Consider the following 25,531-nt stretch of genomic DNA (forward strand, 5'->3'; position numbering starts at 1 on the left):
AGTTTTCATTTTCCCCTCTATATCACTACACTCCCCACACTCAACCCCAGGAAGAAACGTGGTTGATTGTGGTTCTTTTCATAGGGAATTTTTTTCCCCTTCCAATGTGTTTTGAACCTGTTTGGTTGATACCTTTCTTGAATCGGCAGCCCACAAACGAAAATAAAATGGAAGCAATACTCACCTTCAATAATATGTTTTCTTGACAACCCTCTTTCCGTCTCAGCTCTGACAAGAAAAAGAAGCAAATGACTTTGAGTGGAGGTGTGCTTCTTTAAAAATCACTGTTTCAAAAGGACAGAATACTCATTCTAGACTGAATTGTTAATGGTATTCCCTGTTCTTAGCAAATTCTGCACCACTGCAGGCTGGGGAGAGAAGGCTGGTGGGCAGCACACCTAGCGGCTTTTCTTTGGAGACCCCAGGAGACAAACTAACCATCACTGTCATCACACCACGTAAATAACAACTCAGCTGTGCACACCTTGTCCATATATAATTTGACATTTGACACATGGCTCAACCTTCCCACCTTGTTTTTAACCAATCCCAAGCCAAACAAAACAAAACAAAACAAAAGCTTGACATAAGTTTGCGAGCTTGCTATAAGATTGTCGGGCTACTGACAGCATTGGCTTTTCTGAGAAAGGAAGTAAATTTGAAAGTGACTTTTGACTTCCAAAAGAAATTAAACAACTATTTTCTTTTAAAAGGTGATGTACCGAGTCTTCCTTAAATTAGTTTCCTAAGAAGATGAATATTTAATGGACTTTTGCCTGCCCAGACCATTCTCAGACTCTAGCCAATTAGAAAGAAATGTGGTCCTTGAGTTTTAAAGTACTGATGAAATACTTCTTTAACACCAATACCTTTGTCAACCCCCTTTTTAAAAATTTTATTTATTTTATTTATTTTATTTTGGCTGCGTCGGGTCTTCATTGCTGCGTGCCATCTTTCTCTAGCTGTGAGCAGGGGCTACTCTTTGTTGCGGTGTGCATGTTTCTCATTGTGGTGGCTTCTCTTGTTGCAGAGCCCGGGCTCTAGGCACGCGGGCTTCAGTGGTTGTGGTTCGCAGGCTCTAGAGCACAGACTCAGTAGTTGTGGAGCACGGCGCACAGGCTTAGTTGCTCCGCAGCATGTGGGATCGAACCCGTGTCCCCTGCAATGGCAGGTGGATTCTTAACCACTGCACCACCAGGGAAGTCCCAGCAACTCCCTTTTAAAACATAGTAGTTAATCATGTGCCTTTGGTGATTTTGTATCTTTTAAAAGTATATTAGATAATACTGTATGTAGTACTCTACTACATAATGGTTCTTTCAGACTGTCTTATTTCCTGTTTATTTCTAAATCATAGGCAAGGGTTTGAGTACTACTAAATCACAGACAATAGCACCAGCCAATGGTACCATGAATCAGAGTATACACAATATAAACCTACGTTTCTCATATGCACCATGCGGCTTTATTTTCAAATAGACTATAATAGGTATAAAAATCTAAGTTTCATATTTCTTTCTTCATATTTATCATAAACAAACTCAAAATCAGCATTAAAATATGAGTGTGTGTATACACATATACATTTTGATTGGAAGATTCCCCTTCAATTTTATCTTTAACGATTCCTTATGAATTATAGGGAAATAAATAAGGTTTTGTTTGTTTGTGTTTGTCTTTGTTTTTTGTTAGAACTCCATGGAGATCGTTGAGATTTCCATGAAAAAGAATAGGGAATAGCTTGCTGTTTTCTCACATGTTTGACAAAGAGGCCAGTCTTCTAAGTCCTGCTGAATAATATAAGTAACAGCTCAAATACCAGTAGGCCCATCAGAAGCCAATTCATCCTGTGAAATTTGTTCTGCATCCCACAACAGAGAGAGGACCACTCTTTCATTTGACCTGACAGAGAGTGATACAGGCAGCTTCCTGTTATTCTTCGATGAAATGGTCCTTTTGATCAGCATTTTCAGAGCCCTCTGCAGAAATGATCAGAGACTTACACGTGGGGCCAGACAAGATATTTTTATCATCGTTTTCCGTAGAAGTCTCTGAGTTTTTGGCAGATTTGAGTAGCTTTTCTTCTGTGATGCTATGTGCTTATTTTCTTTTCCTGAAATTTGAACTCTATTTTGGAAATGGTTCTAAGTATGATGTTGGTATTTAAAAATCTCCATGAATCACTTAGTAACAAGTGACCACATGCTTTGCACTAAACTTCTTTGGGGGTATCTAGCTAAAATTGAATCCTAGGCTAATTGCTATTTCCTTCAAGTGAAAAAAAAAAAATCTTTCTTTCCAAACCAATTAATTTTAGTATGTTAGATGTAAAATGGTTGCCTAAAAGAATCAAAGCAAATAAAAATCTAAGTTTCCTGTCAAGGAAATAAAAGGTGTTTAACTTACTTTCCACCCCAGTAGAGTTTGGTTGTTATGACCAGGCTGGACCTCCTGTATGTTAAACAAACACACAGAGAAATAGTAAATAAATTGCTGGTTATAGTACTGAGTCATGTTATTATTATAGCACCAGAAAGAATTTATTGTACCTCACATTTTAAGAAATCGGTGAAGAGATAAATTTGTTCATTTATGTCATTGAAACCTAAGGACAAAGGGAAGCTGATGAGTGGGGACTTGAAGTCAGATCCAAGAGAAAGAGTTCTGAAGGGAAGGGAACTTTACTTGGAGGGGCCAGATGAGGAGGAGGAGGGCTGTGACAACACACAGGTGATTGGGTGGTAGTAAAGCAAAGGTGAGTGGTAGGCATGGAGAGTCAGAAAGGAAAGTGAGAAGAGTAAGTAAGAAGACTTAAAGCATGGACTGCATTAGGAACTCAAATAGACGGTCACCAACTAACACTCATCGAGCATCTGACATAGTGTTGATTGATCATGAACTTTCCTGGGGGTACATCCACCCTCTGCCAAGGACAATGGACCTTAGTGTCTCTGAGTTATGACTCTTTCCAACTAATTGGAAAGAGTCATGCAACCAATTGCATTCACAGGAAAGAACTGACTACATGGAAATATGAATACATTTAGTCAATAAGTAGGAATAAAATTTCTCTGAGTGTCTTATTAAATGGAAATGTTATTTTAGAAAAACAATCCTAAAAATCCTTAACTCAAAGTTTTACCACTTTATTCCTAAGGGAATGAACTGTGGAAATCTTGTCAGCAAATTCATTACTTCCTCAAAACCACACCCAAGGGCAGGAAATGCAATCGCACCATTATGACTGTGGAATATGAATATGTCTTGAGAACTACAGTCATATAATTTAAAATTGGGAGGCAGATCTCAATGTAATTTACTTTCTCCAAGTATATAATTCAATTGAACTGGTCGAGGAAAAAAAAAGGCATTTGAGATTCAAAGGTTAAGACCAAACTTCAGTAGTATTTGAAACAAGGCATTTATAATTCAGCTGTAGAGTCGATGCCTGGGGTCCTCAGATATAAAAGCCTAGCGTGATTAATGATAACCAATGCGGAATGGCGGTGACAACTCTGACAACTTGGCTGCAACAAGAAAAATGTGTAGAAAATGTCAGTAACCCCATCCCCCTGAAGTTAATTCCCTGAAAAGTAATTTGAATCACTGTAACAGAAGGTCTACAAATATATGCATCTGGAGATTACACACCCCAAAAGGGCTGACGCACTTTCCAGGTTAATCCATCAACCTCGTGATACGTAGTATAATAGCAACCTGCCACAGGGGAGCTGGGTCTCCTCCAGCAAACATTTTCAGAGCTTCAACACAAAGCTCTGGATGGAATCTGATTAAAAAATGAGTGCAGCCCTCTGGATTATTCAGAGCAATTGGGCCTGCCAAGGCCACACATTCTATCCTTAGACCACCATAGACTTATTTTTCCAAAATTAGGCTTTCTGTAAAATGTTTGTAAAATTAGTGTGCACATCCTCTATGGATGTGCACACTAATATTTATGTTCAAATAGCAAGAGTAGACAACAACCTGATGAATCATCACTGACCTCACAGAGGCATCTAGAGCAACTCTTCTGACTGGGTGAAGAATGATATTGTGAGTATTTCACATTGATATAGCACAGCTTTCAATATTCTTTTGTCCACCTTATCTCACTTTATCAGCACAACACTCCATGAACAGTTATGCCATCCATTTTACAGGTGGGGAAAGTGAGGCTCAGAAAAGAGAGGTAACTTGCCCTGGACAACACACCTAGCAAGTGGTGGTCTTGGGACAAGTAGGCAAGGATGCTGGTTGAAACTGCTTTTGTAGCCTCCATGCTGTGATGTTATGGTTTATCTTTTCAGCAATCCTGGGTGGGCAGCTGTGAACTGATATGACCTGATATCAATTTTCTGTAGCATGGGGATACCTTGAGTTTTTATTTGCAAGACAGAAAGGCAGTTTGTGAAAGATGCATGTTAATCTATTTTCTACAAAACGTATATAAGAAGCTTTGCAAAGTATGGTGAGTGATGAGTAGACATTCTCTGGATGCAGAGGGGAAGAGAAATACAGCACCGAAGTTTCCCCTTCATCCTCAGGTGTACTCTGGCAGCCGACACCTCGCTGTTGATTTCACTGGACATTAGTGGACTCATCTCCAAGGTCTCTGTTATAGGTTGAATTGTGTCCCCCACAAAAGATATGTTAAAGTCCTATCCCCCAGTACCTCAGAATGTGAGAGTATTTGGAAATAGGGTCATTGCAGATGTAATTAGTTAAATTAAGAAGAGGTCATACTGGAGTAAGGTGGGCCCTTTATCCAATATGACTGGTGTCTTTATAAGAAGACGCACAGAAACACGAGGGGAGAATGCCATATGAAGCCAGAGGCAGAGGCTGAAGAGCTGCAGTTGTAAGCCACAGAATGCCAGTGATGGCCAGCAACCACTAGAAGCTAGGAAGAGGCAAAGAAGGATTCAGAAAGAGCATGTCCTTGCCCAAATATTCATTTTGTACTTTTGGACCCCAGAACAGAGAGAATAAATTACTGTTGTTCTAAGCCACCCAGTTTGTGGCACATTGTTACAGCAGCCCTGAGAAAGTGATACAGTCCTATCTGAGCAGCGATGGATGAGCCAACATTCTGAGTAGGAAGGTGACTCAGGCAAGGTGGAGGACTGGGTGGGGATGTGAATATTCTTCCGTATTTAAGGTTGAATACAATTTTCTTTTCACACTCTTACAGTCCCTGGAGTAGGGAAAGAGGAGAGGGAGAGGGAGAAAGTAGGTCACCAAAGTTTATTTGTTCATATCGCCATACACTTCTGGGTTTCCATTTCCACTCGTCCTATAGAACGGTTATTTACTTGGCCATCAGCAGATCTTATACCAGAGCAGAAGAGGACTCCAGATTTGTCCTGTGGCCTTGGTTGGACTCTGCCTGATCCTGTACTCATGCTGGGGGAGAAGTAGCTGTTGGGGCTGACAGGTGTAGTGAGATGGAGGGGGTTGGCCCCCCGCCCCGCCGCCACTATCGCATCACTCGTTAACTACTGGCTTTGGCTCCAGAAGGTGATGGGATGCAACAGGACCCCTCAAGGATAGCAGATGAAGCACTTTCCTGAATGCCCAGATAATAGGGCTCCCAGCGCACAGGAGAGATGCTGGCTAACTGTGTTCACATAAGAAAGCTTTGGGATATTTATCCCAAGGGTTTCTTGTTTCATCATTTCTTTGCATCCAGAGTTGTTAATAAAATGAACGATGAACATAAATATGTGTGTAGAGACAATAAGTTTTCTGTCAGCTGGCTTCCTTCACCAGATTACCACAAATGGCAGTCAGAAACCATGAAAATGCCACTTTCTTTTACACACAAATATCTCATGAACATTCTCTGCTCAACCCATGGTAATTCATTGTGATCAATGACAAGTCAATAGTTTTTGAAGCACAAGTAATGAGCTCCCTAATATTTATTCTCAAAGCGCTGTAAATCATTTCTTTACTAAGAATTGACTTTTTTTGACAGCCTTTTGGTCAGTTGTCATGCAATTTTATTTTCTCTTCTCTGGTACAAAATAACAACAGTCTTTTTAAAGGCAAGTAAATGATTATGGTGAATGCATTACCTCCAGCCTTTCTTCTTGATAATGCTCCCCAGAATCACTTCAGCCCTGAAGGGGAAACAGATAATGTCTTAGGATACAGTGTCCTGGAAACGCAAGAGTCAATCCAAAACACCAGATCCCCTCCTTGTTTGAACTCTCAGTGCCTACATGTCCCGAAAATAGAAGCTGCTCTCGGCTGGTAGCAGAGTTTCCACTGTTTCTGCTTGTAGCATGGGGATAGCTTGAGTTTCCTGTGGAAACTGTGCCTGTGCCTGTGGAATCCTGTGCCTGCGGAATCCTGCTCCTGGAGCATTCCAGAAGCACCTGCCAAATCCTGACACACTGGCAGGAGACCGCCTGCGGTCCTGATACTAGGAAACAGCAGAGTCACTTGGCAGTTTGGTGTTTTTGAACCAATGATCCCATATATAACTGTCCTGCTTGGTGGTATCCAAAGGGAGTCAAGGGTTTCTTTCTGATGGCTGTGGTCTCCGATTGTGACTGGGGAGGACAATGAGACCTCATGCTTTTCAGACAGAAAATACTGACTCCAGGCGATCTTGCAGGGTAAAAGAACCCATGTGTGGCTTTAGATGTCCCAAAGCCAGGATTGTAGATGCAAAAGCCCACATAAAGAAGGTCCTGGGTTCCAGTGACAAGCGTTGTCATAGGAGGAGGATATAAGAAGTCATAGGGAAGTGTCCTTCCTGCCGCTGACACCGGTCGTGGAGAGTTATTCTGAAGACACCCTCACCATCCTCTCCCCCTCCACCTACCCCAGCTGGGACCCAAGCTTAAGGAGACCAAAACTTTCTTCTAGGTTCCTCCCAGCCAGACCAACATTGTAAGAAGTAGGTGGGCTCTCAGGCTTTGTGAATGGGGACATCAATATAATCAGCACTTTGTCCATTAGCATCTGTCTCTGTTGGAGTGTACAGCCTGGCAATAAACCATGAGGTGGGTTAGCTGGGGGGCATGCCCCAAGTACACACGTATTGAATGTTACTTCTGGGTTCTTTCCCCAGTCTCTCTTGCAACCTTGCATTTCACAGTGGGAACCTATCTCATTACACACTGACAATCAATCAATAATTAATCAGGACCGATTATCCTTCACAACAGGAATACAAACATAGCTCTAAAAGACTTGTTAATCACTCCCCCTTTTTCATCCTTAGGCCCATTTGGTAATAAGCAGGATTTAACAAAAGAAGAAAACGCTGAGCTAGGGTAGGATGTGGAAAGGAACAAGGCCTCGTCAATTGTATTTTCTCTCCTTGGACTCAACAGAAAACATCAAGGATGTGAGCTCTGAACCTCCCTGATGGTCCTTAAACATAGACCTGCCCTTGAAAAGGAGGAAACCCAGGCTAGGAAAATGCACTTTTATCAGGCAGTGATGAACCTGATTCAGCAGTTTGATGGTTACTCTTACCTGGAAGCGGGGGAATTAGGCGTACAGGTGATTACACTCCTCAGCCCTGTTAGAAAACTGCAGAGCTGCTCAAGCAGCTGTCCAGATGTTTAGCTTCTTTCCTGCATCCACGTTCACAGCAGGAGGCCAAGGCGTTCCACTTCTGCTGAATGTGCTTATTGTGCAGCAGCAGAGGGCATGGACCCTGAAGGCACAGCAGCCATGTGTTCTGACTTAGCAGTGAGCCCTGTCCTAGAGCCCCAAACCTGCTCTCAGATCCGTAAGAAGGTTACAGCTAGTTGTGACTTCTCCAGCAAAAGAAGCAAGGCCTCTTTGCAGCGTTCTCTGTCCTTAGAATGGGGTCTGAAATGTCCTCTTATAAAATATATTGGGTTTCTTGGCATCTTTGGGAGTCCCTCCTTTAATCTCTGATTTACCTGTAATGCCCGGTGGAGGACAGGCCTGCAAACAGGAAAAGCAGTCCCTGCTTCCCTGCAGAGAGGATGTGTCCATTTCCCTCGGGGTTGAGGAACTACGAGGTGTGGTTATGAACTTATGAGACTAGCTTTGGAACACCATGCTGGAATCTGCTCACTTATGTTAATTACATTCAGCTAATATTTATCGATCTCCACTGCCACCACGCTGATCTCAACCACCTCTGCCCCTCATGTGGCAACTGCTTCCAGTCCACTCTTCATATAGGGACCAGAGGTAGGCAGAGGGGCCCAGAGATGGTCAATAGCCCCAATTCTGGTGATGGTGGGAGAGGGAGGGAGAAAAGCAGCGGCATCAACATCTGTGGGAAGGACAGACCCTTGTCAGCAATGGTCTGGGCAGAGTCTCTTGGTTCCAGAAATGACACCTGAGAGACACATCAGGCACTGACTTACTTTCCAGCGGCGTAGACCTCAGCCGTATCAAAGAGATTCACTCCACTCTCGTAGGCAATTGTCATCAGCCGTTCAGCAACCTGCAAGAGGATGCAAAGGTCACGGGGAGGGGGAAGGGTAAGCTGGGACGAAGTGAGAGAGTGGCATGGACATATATACACTACCAAATGTAAAATAGATAGCTACTGGGAAGCAGCTGCATAGCATAGGGAGATCAGCTTGGTGCTGTGTGACCACCTAGAGGGGTGGGATAGGGAGGGTGGGAGGGAGATGCAAGAGGGAGGGGATATGGGGATATATGTATACCTATAGCTGATTCACTTTGTTATACAGTAGAAACTAACACAACATTGTAAAGCAATTATACTCCAATAAAGATGTTAAAAAAAAAAAAAAAGGTCAGTCGTAAAAGCCAAATACTTTCTAAAGCTGGGAAGCAACTTGGAATCCTCTGGTGGTCTTTATGAACATGGAAATTTCACCGACCATTCTTGTTTTTCTCGGTTGTATTAAAGAAAGAAAGAAAAAAGAAGATTCAACCTGCCTGAATAGGGTAAAAGTATCCCTTCCCTCTGACCTATACTGGGCACTGAGGGATTTCCTTCAGCACTGGGATAAGTCAGCCACCAGGAACACAGTGAGATGGAGAGACTTGTGTTTCTCACTCTGCTTGGAAGACGTGGTTTGACAACATGCTCTGTGGCATTGCAATCTCACGGACCAAGAGGGTCATTTATATCCCTGGTGACTTCATTTCTCTTCTTTCTCTTTTCCCCAAGCCAGTAGGTTCTGGCAGCTGGGTGACTCCTGACCTAAAAGCTTGTGCCTTTTTTCCCTGGAGGCTTAGCAGACTGTACTGTTGAACCAAAAGTTACATGGAGCTGGGACTGTTCGAAAACTCCTGCCACGCACAGTTCAGCACAACCCCAGGCACCATCACAGAACAACAACTAGCCGCACTGACACTGCACGGAGAGGAGGGCGTGAGCGCACCGGCGCCTCACAGGTCAGCCTAAGACCTCCAGGGTCCTTGTTCCTTCCTTCGTGCTGCTGAACACGAGTGGCAAGTGCGACAGAAGAGCACAGGGAATAGCTATAAACCACACCTTGAGGGATGGCTCTGGAGGGACAGCGATAAACAACACTGGAGAAAGGGCATTTTTTTCATTTTGCTGATAGACTTATTAGTCAACTGAAAAATTACACACCTCACAAATATTTGAAATTGATTTTTCCATCATGTTTTTCATTGTGGGCTAAAGGTGCTTCATCAGCATTTCCAAGATAAACTCTTTTCCTGTTGTTTTTTAAATTGGCATACCAAGAAAATCGTCAGGCTAGCACAATGGACTCCATGCAAATCCTTTAGAATAACAGCAGCAAAAATGTTATTACTGCTTTAAATTTGCTACCATTATGACATTTCTCCTAAGTAGAAGTTAAAAGTTAAGAACAGTATAGTTTTTCCATCATGACTGCCATATATATACATTTTTTAATTTTTTAATATTTTTGGCTGCCCCGTGCAGTATGCAGGATCCTAGTTCCCTGACCAGGGATCGATCCCACGCCCCACGCAGTGGAAGCACGGAGTCTTAACCACTGGACCACCAGGGAAGTCCCATGCCCTATATTTTAGAAATTATTTTGCTTGCTTGTATTGTGTATCATCCTTGTGTTATGTCACATGACATACTAGTAGATTATGATTGGGAAATGTGTATAAAAATCTTATCTCGGGAGAAATTTTAAGATAAGATGGAGAATTCTGAATGGAGAATTGAACTAAATGATTGCTGAGATGTTTCCCAATCATGGGATTTGAAGATCCGAATGTGGAATAATGAAAAGAAATCACTGAACTAAGTCAGAGGATCAGTGTCCGGCCTTGAGTGTACCACTTACCAGATACATAAACATGGGCAAATCATTTGACCTCTCTGTGTTTTAGTTTCTTTATCTGCAAAATGAGGATGATTCTGTTCAGGCCCCCTAGGGAGCCCACAGGTCTCAGGGGAAGCTGACCTTACCTCCCTCTAAGGGAGGCCTGGTGGGCCTGACATGGTTCAGGGAAGGTCATGTGACACATCTGGGCCAGTGAGATGTGAGAGGAGATTGGCTGAGGACTTCTGGGAACACTTGCTTGCAGAGTTTCTAGAAGCGACACTCCTTCCCTGGAGTTACTATTCTGAGGTCTAGAATTCCTGCTGCTACCTGAGGATGAAGTTGATATACAAAGGAACACAGGGTCAGGAGAATCACTAGTAAATGGAGTGAAGGCTCTGAATGAGTCAACCTGGAAGCTTGCTCTATCTCTGCACTTCTAATTTAAAAGTAAAAATATTTTTTTCCCTTATTGGTTAAGCCAATTTCAGTTGAGTTTACTGTTACCTGCAAATGAAGGAAGCTTAACTATGTCACAGATGAGAAAACATAAATAAAACTCTGAAAATTAAGTGCTATAAGATGGTAATATACTCTTATCATTGTTTTAAAATATTATAATTCACGTGAGTAACATCTATCTTGGTTTTATGATGAAGCCAAATCATCTTTGGGAGGTACCTCACAGCGTTATCTAGCTTCCAGTTTGAATCCTTTCGATAATATGCCTGCCAAGTGGCTATTCAATAAACGGTTGAACTCTCCCAATAACGAGGACATCACCATCTCCCAAGGCGGCACTAATGATTATGTCACTCAGCACATTACGGTGCGCTCATCCCGGGATCCCATATTTGTATCTGCTTTGTGCCTACGTTGCCACATGGAAATAGTTGAGCTCCATCAATTCAGCCACGGGTGTGACTGTGGTCTGGCTGTGCCTTCATTCCTCCTTGCTGGCAGTCTCTCTGCCGGGCCCTAGGGGGAAGCCACAGCTGCTCTTAGGAAGGACAATCGCTATTTGGTCTGCGTTTGAGGTGAGAGCCTCTGTAGTCATTCACAACAGCTTTACTGTGTAGTCTTCAGAATCATAATTTTGAAATGATTTATTTCAGAGGCCAGCCCTGCATACTCTGACCTGGGCAAGCTGGGCTCACCGCAGCAGAGAGCAGACACTGTCAAAGGGAGAGCAAAGATGAAGGGGGAAATAATATGCTTATAGTTGACCCTTCTGCTCCGAAAGGGAAGATATATTTGTCTTTCTCTGCTCCAAAAACCATACCAGGCAGTAAAAGGTTATGCACAGGCTAGATACAGGGGATTATTAACTTTAGACCCCCTTCCTTCCTTGTCACTTATTTTGCAACTGATTAAAGTCTGCAGCCATTGCTTTGATATCTATGGATTTGCCTCTGTGCCTCCTCAACTCACCCTTCCTGATGCCAGTCAGAGGGCCCTGGAGTGGACCCTGTGATGACCACCCTGGTCCTCCTTCAGAGCTCAAGGACTTATTCCCCCAGCTCATAGGAATGCTGCCATCAGAAGGCACCTGGCTAAAGCGAGTCACCTACCCCAAGGTCAGACCTGCCTCCCAGGGCTGCCTCTATCCAACGACTGGTCATACAAGGGATATAAGCACTCAACTCCTCTTGCGCCAACTTGGGACAACCTGCAGGGCCATCTGAGCTTCAGAGCTCCCCATGGGGTCAGCTGAGGTCATTGCTGAGACTGCATCATGGCCCAACTTCCTGATAACTGTTCTGCATGCTAATTGCCACCAGAGGTCTGCTTCCCAAGGACTCCCCTCTGCAACAAGCTCTCTGTGGTGACCTATGCCCAACACTGGGAACAGAAATTCAGACAGATAAAAATATGCAGATAAGACTCCTCCCTATGGATCTATTAAATAACACGGTGACCTTGCGAGTTGTGGAAAAGACCCTTTATCTCCCCAAGCATCTCCTTAGGGATGATAGTAAGAACTACCTTTATAAAGGGCTTGTCCTGGGCCAGGCACCAGGCTGAGCCCTTCATTAATCTTAGGGGCCATCATCTGCGTTTTACAGATGTGGCAATTGTTGGTAAATGGAAATGTTAACAAATCTACTGTTCATGCAGAGTGAGCTGGATCCCACTGAGTGTATCCACTCAAATACACTATCTCTACTCCTCAGTGGTATGGAGGAAGGCAAGAAAGGCTTGGAGAGACCTGAGGGGGTTTCCTCAGGGAAGCTGTTGGTACTCAATGCTTGCATAGCTCACTTAAGCCGTGAAGGTAATCGTTAAAGGCAATGGTAAGAATATTACTTTGGTAAGCACCGTTCTGAATGTGTAAATGAAGGTTTAAAGGAGTTTTGTAGTAAATACAATTACTATAGGTCCCATTTATTGTGTGTTTGCTACCCTACATGGTTAATCTTTTCAACAGACCTTCAAGGTCAACATTATCATCCCATTTTGCATATGAGAAAATGAGGAACAGAGAGGTTGAATTAACTTGCCCAAGCCAGGGTGACCAACTGTCCCAGTTTTTCCAAGACTGAGAGATATTAAAATGGAAACGATGCAAACTGGGACCTGTTGGTCACTCTAGGTGAAGCTAAAACACACACACACCAGCAATAAAATCTTTTCATTAAGTCACTAAATATTAATTCCAAACTGGTTTGTTCTCTTATTATTGAGCCCGCACATACAATAGATTGACAGCTTCAAGGGCTATTAATAGTCTAAATGTGAAAAATACAAGAAGCAAGATAAAATGGAAAATAATCTTTAAGTCAGTCTTAGCCATTTCCTGTGATTAAACTATTATCCTTGTAAAATGCCAGAATCCCAGAAACTGTATTGTAAAATTGTTTGCTCTGCATTTTCTCCAATCAGCATAATGGAAGCCAAAAGTAACTCACCTCATCTGAAATTTGACCTCCAAATGTCACCCATGTTCCTGGAAAAGAATAAATATTTGCATGTTATTCATAATCATTTTTCTAATATTGCGCAGTAAGGGAAACACTTTTTCTTACATCAGGGCTACTTCAGTAGGTTGTTCGTGAAGGTACTCGGATGAGGAGCACTTGGGGGCTGAAGTCCTGCCCATCCTCCTCCTGTCACTAAGTTCCCCAACAGGGATCTGTATTCCTCTGCATCCCTCTGGATGCCTTTTCTTCATTCAAAGGCCCAGTATGTGCTAATGGAAGCCCTGTCTACTAAACTCTTTTTCTTCTGACGTAGGACCATGTATGCTGCTGTGCAAGAAGCCCCAAGCCCACTTCGGCTGCGCACCCATTCTTGCTCCAGCTTAGCTAAGAAGTTATCAGTTCTGAAAGTGAAGGTAAGACCTTGGGTCACATTTCTCCCTTTCTTTGCCTCCAGTGAGGGACTCTATTTTGTGTTCTCTATTCCCTTTCAAAAGGAACCCTCTCAGGGGTCCTTCCAGTCCCCACTCCCAAGCCCCAGGAGATGACACTTAAGCATCTTGTCTCTTCCAACCTGCTACTCCAGAATGGAAACTGCCTTTGGTTTAGGGGTGGCGTAGAGGCAGTAGCCAGCGTGAGGTTTGGGAAGGCAAGGAGGAGAGGCATAACCAGTAGCCAAAGATCTGCGTTTGTAAAACAAGAGGGAAGCAGACACTGAGTGGGCTGTTTCCACTCCAGTCTATAGTCGCCTCATTCGTATTCATAATTCTCTCCTTGATCTTTTTTTTTTTTTTTTTTTGAGCCCTAATTACATGCCAGGCAAAGGCACTGCACCCAGGTGCTCCGGACAGTGAGGTGACTGCCCCAGCTCCTGTGTCTCAGCAGCTCACAGTTGACAATACTAGTCAACCAATGCCATGACGGAGGCAAACACAAGGCAGGAAGGGAGGGAGTGCTCTACTCAGACTGGAGGTGGCCCTCAAGAAAGACTTCCGAGAAGAGGTGACACTTTGGTTGAGTTGCAAAGGAAGGAGCTGAATGAAGAGGGGAGGGACAGGCATTCCAGGTACAGGTAAGAGCATGGGCAAGGCAAGTAGAAAACTTGAGTGGGCTGATGAGCCGCGGCGTGGGCTCCTGCTCCGAGGAGTGAAACATGATGTGGAGAGGGAGGGGTGGCAGGAGGTGGCTGGGCACAGTTCGTGTTTGTGGGGGCAACAAAGAAATATGGTTGGAAACTTATGTTTTGTGTTTTGTAATAACAGGATAGCTACTGTTTACGGAACATCTTCCAAATGCCAACAGGACACTGAGAAACGTGTATACTTTCATCTCTAATCATTTTGACAAACTTACAAGGCAATTTTATTATCCCAGTTTCCAGATGAGGACTCTAACATCAACCAACCTAATACGTGATACACTCGGGACTCCCGCACATGCGGGGCTTCCTTTCCACTGCACTTTGCTGCCCCATCAGTAAGCTTCCAAATTAATTATGGCACTTGGATACATATTCCATAGAAGCATGTTGATGTAACTGTACCTTTTTTCTTCTTAGTTCTCAGGGACTAAACAGAGGTAGAATATAGGTTATTTTACTGTTACACTCTACATCCCCACAGGTTGTAAATGGGTGGCTTACAGATTGCACTCAGCTTGCAGACTTGTTTTGCCTGGCAAGAACAATGTTGACCCACTTGATATTTTAATAAACTTGGAATAAGTTACCAACATTTTGATAACTTAAGAGATTAATCTCCTTTATCTTAGGAGATATTTCTTTTAAAAGTCTGATTTCTAGCTTCTCTTAACAACAGAGGATCAGTGTCCCCACACGGCAGACATCCCCTAAATCTGAGGGGCAATGCCCTCTGTGGAAGGGCTATACCCTCCCTGTTTAGTCAAAGGTCACACACTTTCCTTTGTATTTCCAACACTGAAATCAACTGGCAGTTGTTATTTAGTACCACGTGTTTACTGCTATTTTTCTCATTGTAAAATTTAGAGAAAAATGGACTTGTGCATCTCCTAAAAAACAAAGTTTAGTATTTCAAGAAAAAATAGGGGTGCACTTTTTTTTGGTGGATGTGAAGAATATCCAAACAAAAAATATTTACAACAGAAAAATTACAACTTAAGGCACTATAATTAAACAAGCCATGACTGGTATACAGAAAAGATGGGCGTTGGGAAACTTAATGGACTGAAGAAATGGCAGCATTTGTTTTGAATGAGAATAAAACAAATGATCTGCTGTGAAATGCAGTTCTCTATTAAGTGAAAAAATTGCCTCGGCATCTAAACCTTTTTACAGACAACACTTTTATAAAAGAGTTTCTTTTGAATGTAGCAGAAATTGTGTCCAGAGCATAAACAAGCACTTGCAAATGTTCATATAAGCAGAAACATTGTCGCTCAGCATGTTAAAAATACGGCTGAAAACTTTCAGGATAAGTTAAATTATTGGTGGCATCTTCTATTGCAGCAAATGAGCACAGAGATATAAGTAACAGCACGCTGTTAGCTATATTTATTTGCGATGTTTTGAGAATCTTGGAGGGGTCAAAGAAGTTTTGAACAAGAAGTCTCTGCAAGGCAAAATTACTTTGTGATGAGAAGGGTCTCAGACCATTGGATATAGAAGGCACTGTTCCAAATTGTAAGTGTTACTACAGATCAGGTTCTCACAAAGGGTGGGGCTGACCTTGGACCCATCAAGCGACAGATCAGAGGTGACAGTATTTTGTAGGGGCACTATGCATAAATCCATTAATTTCCTCATTCATCAGGAATTGCTTTGGGCTAAAACGAAACAGGCCATGGATTCACTAATTAATATCATGACTCAGCTATTCTTCTACATCTTGGAGCAAAATCAGGTCAGTGTTTGCTTAATGAATTTGCTGGCTTACTTGTGCTGTGATGTTGGAGAGAATTTTTTTTAACTGTTCATGTCATCAGAGGAAATAGTCCCATTTCCACTTAGCAGCAAAGATTGGCTCAAAGTCCCAAGCTTCTTGCTGACATTATACCTCATCAACACCATATGAATATTTTTCTATTGGGACATTCAGAAGTATTTGCCCAAATGTCTCATTTGCTTCTCTCAGTACTGACAACAAAGTCTTTGGAAAATTCAATTGTTAAAGAATAATTTGGTTCATCTTCCAAAACTGCAGTCAGTTTCCAGATATGAAAATGGTAGCCTGAAATTTATTCTCTGCAATGGGGCTTTTGAATACTGGATTTCACGCTTTCGGAAAATAAACTGGTATTATTTAGCTTACCTTTCTTAATTAATTTTTGATAGTACAGATGCAGGGCTATGAAGTTATCAAACTGTACTACAAAATGGTATTGAAGTCTATGACAACATTGAAAGCTGGGACTGTACACCCATCTTGGAGGAAATAATCTTCCTATCCACATCGGGAAAAGCTTATGTTTAGGAGCAGTTTTATTCCAAAATTAATCTGAAAAAACTACTTACCAACCCCAGTTTACATATTTAAGGCTGCATACCATACATCACAGAGAAAACCACAGGGCCTGACATTTTGGTACAGAAGAAAAGACATTAGGTTTCTGATGTCAGGTCAAAGCAGTAATGAATTACAAGGTAATGATAATAATAATAATAGATGTTTTTCTTTTTCAGTTTTAGATTAAAAGTTTAAATATAAAATAGAATATGGATATCAGTGCTGCGGAGGAACGGCTGTTGGCCTGTGGTGGGTTCAAGGTCCCTGGCTGGTCGGGGGCTCCCGTGCTCTGCTTCTCCCCACTGAGCTACTGCCTGGTGCAGAGGAAGCCATGGTGCTCCGGATCACCAGGAACATGAACATTAATGCTGAAAATAATGCGAAGGTCAATATGGCAGGCGCAAAGTGCGTGCCTGTGGCCACTGTTGCAGCCTCTAAGCCCGGGCTAAGGCCAAGAACAGCTCTTGGGGACATCGGTAACAAAGTCAGTGAACAGCCACAGGCCAAACTGCCCCTGAAAAAGGAAGCAAAAACTTTAGCTGCTGGAAAAGTTATTGCTAAAAAACTACCAAAACCTCTGGAAAAGACTCCTGTACCTGTGCTGGAGCCCTAGCTGGAGCCGGATCTGGAGCCAGAGCCAGAACCCGAGCCTGTTAAAGAACAGAAACTTCCGCCTGAGCCTATTTTGGTTGATACTCCCTCTCCAAGCCCCATGGAAACATCTGGCTGTGCCCCTGCAGAAGAATATGTGTGTCAGGCTTTCTCTGATGTAATTCTTACAGTGAATGATGTGGATGCAGAAGATGGAGTGGATCCAAACCTTTGTAGTGAATATGTAAAAGATATCTATGCTTATCTGAGACAACTTGAGGAAGAGCAAGCAGTCAGACCAAAATACCTACTGGGTCATGAAGTCACTGGAAACGTGAGAGCCATCCTAATTGACTGGCTAGTGCAGGTTCAGATGAAATTCAGGTTACTCCAGGAGACCATGTACATGACTGTTTCCATTATTGATCGGTTCATGCAGGATAATTGTGTGCCCAAGAAGATGCTGCAGCTGGTTGGTGTCACTGCCATGTTTATTGCAAGCAAATATGAGGAAATGTACCCTCCAGAAATTGGTGACTTTGCCTTTGTGACTGACAACACTTACACTAAGTACCAAATCAGACAGATGGAAATGAAGATTCTAAGAGCTTTAAATTTTAGTCTGGGTCGCCCTCTACCCCTGCCTGCATTTCCTTCGGAGAGCGTCTAAGATTGGAGAGGCTGATGTTAAGCTACATACTTTGACCAAATATGTCATGGAACTAACTATGTTGAACTACCATATGGTGCACTTCCCTCCTTCTCAGATTGCAGTGGGAGCTTTTTGCTTAGCACTGAAAATTCTTGATAATGGTGAATTGACACCAATTCTACAGCATTACCTGTCATACACTGAAGAATCCCTTCTTGTTGTTATGCAACACCTGGCTAAGAATATAGTCATGGTGAATCGTGGGCTTACGAAGCACATGACTATCAAGAACAAGTATGCTGCGTCTAAGCATGCTAAGATCAGCACTCCAGCACAGCTGAATTCTGCACTAGTTCAAGATTTAGCCAAGGCTGTGGCAAAGGTGTAACTTGCGAACTTTGGAATTATATAAAATCTGCAAATAAAATTGGCACCATGTGCCATCTGTACACATTATATGTTACATTTATTTACTTTTAATAAAGTTGTAGTCCTTTTTACTTAAAAAAAAAAGGGTATGGCTATCATATATATTTACATTAAGTTATACGCCTACACCACAATGTAGTAAAAATGAAGAGGTTGGTTCCATTTTGGGGATTTTGTCATTCTTCCATTCAGCTTACTTTGTTTAGGTAGGCTACGTCCCTGGCCCTTTAGACATTTGCTATTTATATCTTTTATAGTTACTTGTTTACAAACTTTATATCCTCTACTAGAGAGTAAGCTATCTGAGGGTTAGGGTTTTATTTCATTTATCTTCTTACCTCCACAGCCCTAGAATGAAAGTGAGTCCTTAGTAGATGGTTGGTAATTATCTGGTTAAACTGAATTGAATTGACTTTTTGACTATCTTTAATGTACAAAATACTGGGATAGTTTCCCACCAAATAAACGTTTATTTTGATTTATAGAAACATGAAAAATGCTCATCAATAGTCTTCAGTTCTAGTCCCTATGAGATTGATGTGTTTCTCCCCATCCCCTGGTACCCACGCAGCAGTGCCCCCTCCTGGAGAAGGGTAGGCGGAAGGTCCTTCTCCCTGGCTGCAAGGCCTGGGGGTGGGGGGGTGAGGGCACAGTGTAGGCAGGGTCCACCGCCACCCATGAGGAAGAGTTGCCACTTAAAAATGGGACATATTCCCTCAGGATGGAGAGGGATCAAGTGGCAGCTTTCCGGACAAGGGAACTCTGCTTATACGATTTTATCTCTACTACTCCCCTCCACAAGATGTAATTAATTAATTAATTAATACAATCCTCAAAAACCCTCGGTGGCAGTTTCCTTGATCGTTTTTCTCTCTCTAATGAGAACACGCCTGCTTGAGACATAGGATGGCATATGACTATTTCACTGTGAAATCTCAAATTAGTGGGATGTCATTTAGAAGATCATTTTACTTAACTGACACTTGTTATTTCTAACCTTTTAAAAGCAGTGGGAGTATAAAGAGAACTTTGAACTGTTATTGTGTCTTCTGATGAAACTCCTTCATGTACCAAGGAATATATGCTTTGAAAACCTCTGTTTGAGGCCCTTGGCATACACCTACCAGGGCATAGAAAATGATCGGTGAAACATAAAAAGAAAAAGAAAACTACCTTGACACACACACACATACCTATCTTGGTTACTTAATTACCTTGGTGGTGGTTTACAGGGTAATTTCTAAGCATAAGGAAACATGCATATCATTTAAATGATCTCCTTGCCTGTATGAAGACATATTTAGATATTCAGAAGTAATAACGTTTGTGCAGGTAGGCTACCTCCCTGGCCCTTTAACATCTCACATCATCATAGTATAATTATCAAAACCAGGAAATGAACACTAGTACAGTACTAGTAACTAAACTACAGACTTTTTTTTGAATTTCATTGTCCTTTTTTTCTGTTCCAGGATCCTAGGCAGGACCCAACACTGCATTTCATGTTCATGTCTCCTTAGTGTCCTCTGATCTGTGACATTCCTCAGTCTTTCCTCGTCTGACACTTTTGAAGAGCACTGATCAAGTACTTGATAGAATGTCCCTCAATTTGGGTTTGGATCATTTTAGCGTTATAGATTTGGTGACTTCTTTTTCTATACTGTAGTTTGACTTGTTTATGTTTTGCATATATTTTTTATAACTATCAAGAAGGCAATATAAAAATGCAATTATAATATTTATTATGCCACAGTTAACTTTTCTTCATTCTTTTATTAAACAAGTATTTATTTGAGTTTATCATGTGCCAGGCCTTGTACTTAAATTATCAGGATACAACAGTGAGAAAATTATTTCTCCCCTCATGGGGCAGATTTAAGAGGAAAGACAAAATAATAAGAAAACTAAGTTAAATATATAGTGTTTATTTATGAATGTTAATTTCATCAATAAATAAAATATAAAATGAATAAAGTTGCTTGATGAGTGTTAAAGAAAGTCATGTTTATAAGGTCGGCTACAGTAGGTAAAATGTCAGGGGATGGGGTTGAGATTTTAGATGGGGTGGCCAGATAAGGTTCACAATGAAAGTGGCTTTTGAGAAAAGACCCAAAGAAAGTAAAGGAGCTTGCCATGCAGTTACCTTGGAGAAGAACATTTCAATGGGGAAAACAATGTGGAGGGGGCTTACTTGGCATGTTCAAGGTCAATGAGGAAGCCAGTGTGGCCAGAGAAGAGAAGATGAGGTCTGAGGGGTAACGGGGAACAGATTGTGTGGGGTGATATCAATCATAAGAAGGACCTTGGAGAGGAGTTTTGAACAGAGAAGTGACACAGTCTGACACTCTTTGAAAAGGAACCTCTGCTGTGGCGTTGAGGGCACACCTCTGAGGCTGAGGCTGAAGCACCAGCACCAGTGAGGAGGTTGTCGTGATAAATCCAGGTGACACACGACAGTGGTTTGGTCTGAGGTGGCAGTAGTGAGGACGGTCAGAAGTGCTTGAGTTTCTGATAGATTTTGAAGGACAGGCAATAAGATTTGCTGATTAAAAGGATGTAGGGTGTGAGAGAAGGTGAGACTTCAAGTACAACGTCAAGGTCAGAACCAGGGGAGAATAGAGAGCCAATTCAACACACTGCACTCTGGATTTAACAATTTTTAAGTTTGGTAAATAGAGCACACATTGACTCCAGGTTAATGTAGTCAAGGCTGACCAAATGGTCGAGAGGTATTTAATCTAGTGGTGTTTAGAGTTATTCATCTGTTACATCACTGAAGAATTTAAGGTTGGAGATTCAAACCCCAGATCTCAGTGAACTCAGACTACACACTGCACAAAATTAATGTGTTCACCATCTCATTTTAATAGAATTATTCCCAGAGAGAGGTAGAACTGGGGGTGGGAGCATCCCCCCAAATTTCATGGAAAGCAGGAAACAGAGTGTAAGTCCAAATCAGTGTTGACTTGGAGGACGAAGTGCTAAGCTGTTGGCCACTACCTGACACCAGGGCCAGGGCATTCCTTGCACATTCCAAGTGCACTGTGTGTACCTCTCCTCTTAGCTCTGGGCTGAGTCTTCTGAGAATGGAACCCTTCCCCATGTCCTTACATCCAAATCCTACTTATTCCTCAGGACCCAGAACTTCAGCCTCAGAGTCCAGTGCTGCTGGACCAGTTCCTTAACACTTCCTCTCCTGTAGGTCTCTGTTCCATTAACTCTATGACCCTAGGGAAGTCCCAACCTCTTGATTTCAAACTTCCTCACACACAAAATCAGGGACCTTAAGCTTCCTTCATCTCTATGATTTCGTGATTCTGTGGCTGGGCTTTGAAGGGTGAAGAACTCATCCCATTCTACCACTTTGAACAAAGCATTACTACCACACCAACCATATCGCATTGTAACTACATAAATTTTTTTTCACATATAACTTGTTCACCGGACTGCATCTGTCCTGAGGGGAGGGACCAAGTTAAATCTAAATCTTTAACTCTAGCCACTGAAGTGAAGCCTGGCACATAGTAGGTGCTTAATAATCATTCACTGAATCAGTAAATAAACACTTTAAAAATTTGGGTGTCCAGGGACTTCCCTGGTAGTCCAGTGGTAAAGAATCCACCTTCCAATCCAAGGGATGTGGGTTCGATCCCTGGTTGGGGAACTGAGATCCCACATGCCACAGGGCAACCAAGCCTGTGCGCCACAACTACTGAGCTCGTGCACCTCAACAAGAGAGCCCGCGTGCTGCAAACTACAGAGCCCACGCGCCCTGGAGCCCGCGCACCACAACTAGAGAGAAGCCCGTGAGCTGCTTCAGATCCCACGTGCCTCAACAAAGATCCTGTGTGCCGCAACTAAGACCCGACGCAGCCAAAAAAGTAAGGAAAATAAACAAACAAAAAAACTCGGGCGTCCAGCCCTGTAAGAAATGTCTCTAACATGAGAACATGTTGGTTGTTTCCCTGATTCACTACATTGGATCAGAGGTTTTCAAGCCTGGCTGCACATTTGAATATCCTGGGGAGCTTTCAATGATTCTGCTGACCTCATCAGCTGGTCCCTCATCAGACCAGTTAAATCAGAATCTCTGGGAACAGGACCCACAGCATCAGAATTCTTAAAAGATCTTCAGATAATCCTAATGGCAGCCAGGGTTGAGGACCATAGTTCTATTTTTTTTAAATTTTATTGAAGTATAGTTGATTCACAATGTTGTGTTACTTTCTGCTGTATAGCAAAGTGACTCAGTTATACACATATATATTTTTTCATACTCTTTTCCATTATGGTTTATCTCAGGATATTGAATATAGTTTCCTGTGCTATGTAGTAGGATCTTGTTTATCCATCCTATATATAGTAGCTTGCATCTGCTAATCCCAAACTCCTAATCCTTCCCTCCCACAACCCCCTTCCTTGGCAACCACAAGTCTGTTCTCTATGTCTGTGAGTCTGTTTCTGTTTCGTAGATATGTTCCTTTTTGTCGTATTTTAGATTCCACATATAAGTGATATCATATGGTATTTATCTTTCTCCTTCTGACTTATTTTGCTTAGTATGATAATCTCTAGGTACATCCATGTTGCTGCAAATGGCATTATGTCATTCTTTTAAATGGCTGAGTAATAGTCCATTATGTGTCTCTCTCTCTCTATATATATATCAATATATATCTATCTATATCTATATCTATCTATCTATCTATATCACATCTTCTTTATCCATTCATCTGTTGATGGACATTTAGGATGTTTCCATGTCTTGGCTATTGTAAACAGTGCTGCTATGAACACAGGGGTGCATGCATCTTTTTGAATTATAGTTTTGTCTGGGTATATGCCCAGGAGTGGGATTGCTAGATCATATGGCAACTCTATTTTTAGTTTTCTGAGGAAACTCCATACTGTTTTCCATAGTGGGTGCACCAATTTACATTCCCACCAACAGTGTAAGAGGGTTCCCTTTTCTCCACACCCTCTCCAGCATTTATTATCTGTAGACTTTTTAATGATGGCCATTCTGACTGGTGGGAGGTGGTACCTCATTGTAGTTTTGATTCGCATTTCTCTAATAATTAGCGATGATGAGCATCTTTTCATGTGCCTATTGTCCTGTCCATCTGTATGTCTTCTTTGGAGAAATGTCTATTTAGTTCTTCTGCCCATTTTTCGATTGGGTTGTTTGTTTTGTTGTTGTTGTTGTTATTGAATTGTAGCAGCTGTTTGTATATTTTGGAAATTAAGCCCTTGTTGGTCACTTCATTTGCAAATATTTCTCCCAGTCCGTAGAATGTCTTTTCATTTTGTTTATGGTTTCCTTTGTTGTGCAAAGGCTTATAAGTTTGATTAGGTCCCATTTGTTTAGTTTTGCTTTTATTTCTATTGCCCTGGGAGACTGACCTAAAAACATTGGTATGATTTATGTCAGAGAATGTTTTGCCTATGTTCTCTTCTAGGAGTTTTATGGTGTATTGTCTTATATTTAAGTCTTTAAGCCATTTTGAATTTATTTTTGTATATGGTGTGAGGGTCTGTTCTAGCTTCATTGATTTACATGTGGCTGTCCAACTTTCCCAACATCACTTGCTGAAGAGACTCTCTTTTCCCCATTGTATACTCTTGCCTCTTTTGTCGAAGACTAACTGGAAGACCACAGTTCTAGATTCTTCACATACTGATATTTTAGTACCTCTTCCTTTTCTTTACACTCTGACTTGCCTTTCTAATTCTTTTACTCAGCTGTTACTTTACCATTCCCATTTTCAGAGGTTAAGTTACTTGCCCAGAGTCCAAGTAACTAGTAATTGGTGGAGTTGGAGCCAGGATTCAACCAATGTCGCACCCTTCATCACAGTATGGTATGGAAAGATTGCTGTTCTTTCAGTAAGATAGGTGAGTTGCACAGTTACCTTAATGTTCATATTGATGCAGGATCAAAACAAAACAAACAGAAAGCAGATACCTAGAAATCTGGCCTGAGAGAAAGGCTCAGAAAATGGGATTGAGATGTACAGACAGGTGACAGAGGTGAAGAATTGGCTTATTGCCCTTGGTGCCCTCTTGAAGGGCATGGAATGGAGCTGTCCTCCTGCTGGGGAGGCAGCAGAGTGAGTGGCTAAGTAGCAAAACAACATTCTGAGCAACCCCATTGTGGCCACTGTAGATGAACTGGATGTAGACCTATGTCTGGGCATGTGGAACATAGCTCAAGGCTCTATCTTTTTCAAATGGTACAGACAAAGCATTCTTTCTTATATCGGTTTGTATTTGTTTTCCACCAAGGCTGGCCCTTATTTTTGGATCCAAGCTGCAGTCTGGTCTCTCGTTTTTTGGCTACTAGTGTATTGCTAATGAGCATCTGGCCTGAGATAACAGGAGTGATAACAGCTTAGCCTTTACTGTTTTACTTTGGTTACCTTTTCTTGCAAGAGCCAATAATACTATTTAAAATCTGGGCAGGGAGGGGGGGCAATGAAGGGCTGCTTTCACACCTGCACTTTAAAAAAGAGCTTGAAATAGTAATGCAACTAGGCAAGGAAGCGGTGAAGGCCATGCAGAATAAAAGTGGGCTCTCAGGCCAGGGAAGTGCAAGTAGTATACTCATTCACAGGCAACTCTGCAAGATCTGAAGAATTCCATGTATATAAAGATGAGGAAGTGAAGTGGTAGAGAAATGACTTTCCACAGGTGGTTAGTGGTGGGATCTCCAAGGCCGTGGTCTCCCCCAGCCTCATGCTGTTTTCTGGTAATGATGCCTCCTCGTCTCCCCCACATACTCTGCTCCAGCCAAAATGGTATGGCCTAGCGTTTGCTCTGAATGCTTGTAACAATATCTTGCTTTCATGAATCTTCCCACTTTCTTCCCTCTGCCAAATGCCTCCTGACTGAACCGTCCTTATGATAAACTTTACATCTGTTTCTGCCCACAAACTTCCTTGTCTATGGATGAAGAACAGGCCACTCCTCTGGGCCACCTCCCTGCTCCCAGATTCTCCCATTTCCACCTGAGGACAGTTTTTATCTTTCTTCCCATGAGACCTCATACACAGAGCCATCCTGGGCTTTAAGCTCTCAAACCCTTAAGAGCCAGGAATGAGAGTGGAGCCATAATGAGATGTACCTGTCATTGAAGAAATTCTTGGGTGTATTCTTGGGTGTATGAAGGAGCAGAGTGTACTGGTGGGCAAGGCAGTGGCAGAGGGGAGC

General features: G+C 42.2%; 2 protein-coding genes across 6 annotated transcripts in view; one reads left to right on the forward strand and one right to left on the reverse strand.

Moving 5' to 3' along the window:
* The window catches only part of KCNAB1 (potassium voltage-gated channel subfamily A regulatory beta subunit 1), a 408,264-nt gene that overhangs the window by 72,278 nt on the left and 310,455 nt on the right, over positions 1 to 25,531 (reverse strand). For all 5 annotated transcript variants that reach the window (XM_059920067.1, XM_059920065.1, XM_059920066.1 and 2 more), the window contains exons 3-7: positions 13,160 to 13,197; positions 8,367 to 8,446; positions 6,081 to 6,125; positions 2,407 to 2,451; positions 185 to 228 (exon numbers count right to left, since the gene is read on the reverse strand). In XM_059920067.1, the coding sequence (XP_059776050.1) occupies positions 185 to 228; positions 2,407 to 2,451; positions 6,081 to 6,125; positions 8,367 to 8,431 (199 nt within the window). In that variant the 5' untranslated portion in view covers positions 8,432 to 8,446; positions 13,160 to 13,197. The remainder of the gene's footprint in view (positions 1 to 184; positions 229 to 2,406; positions 2,452 to 6,080; positions 6,126 to 8,366; positions 8,447 to 13,159; positions 13,198 to 25,531) is intronic.
* Positions 16,982 to 18,281, forward strand: LOC132365155 (G2/mitotic-specific cyclin-B1-like). Its single transcript, XM_059921844.1, is given in 2 exon segments — positions 16,982 to 17,881; positions 17,883 to 18,281. Coding segments are annotated over 2 exon segments (1,299 nt in total).

Source organism: Balaenoptera ricei, chromosome 4 (assembly GCF_028023285.1).
Source record: "Balaenoptera ricei isolate mBalRic1 chromosome 4, mBalRic1.hap2, whole genome shotgun sequence".
NCBI classification, from domain to species: Eukaryota; Metazoa; Chordata; class Mammalia; order Artiodactyla; family Balaenopteridae; genus Balaenoptera; species Balaenoptera ricei.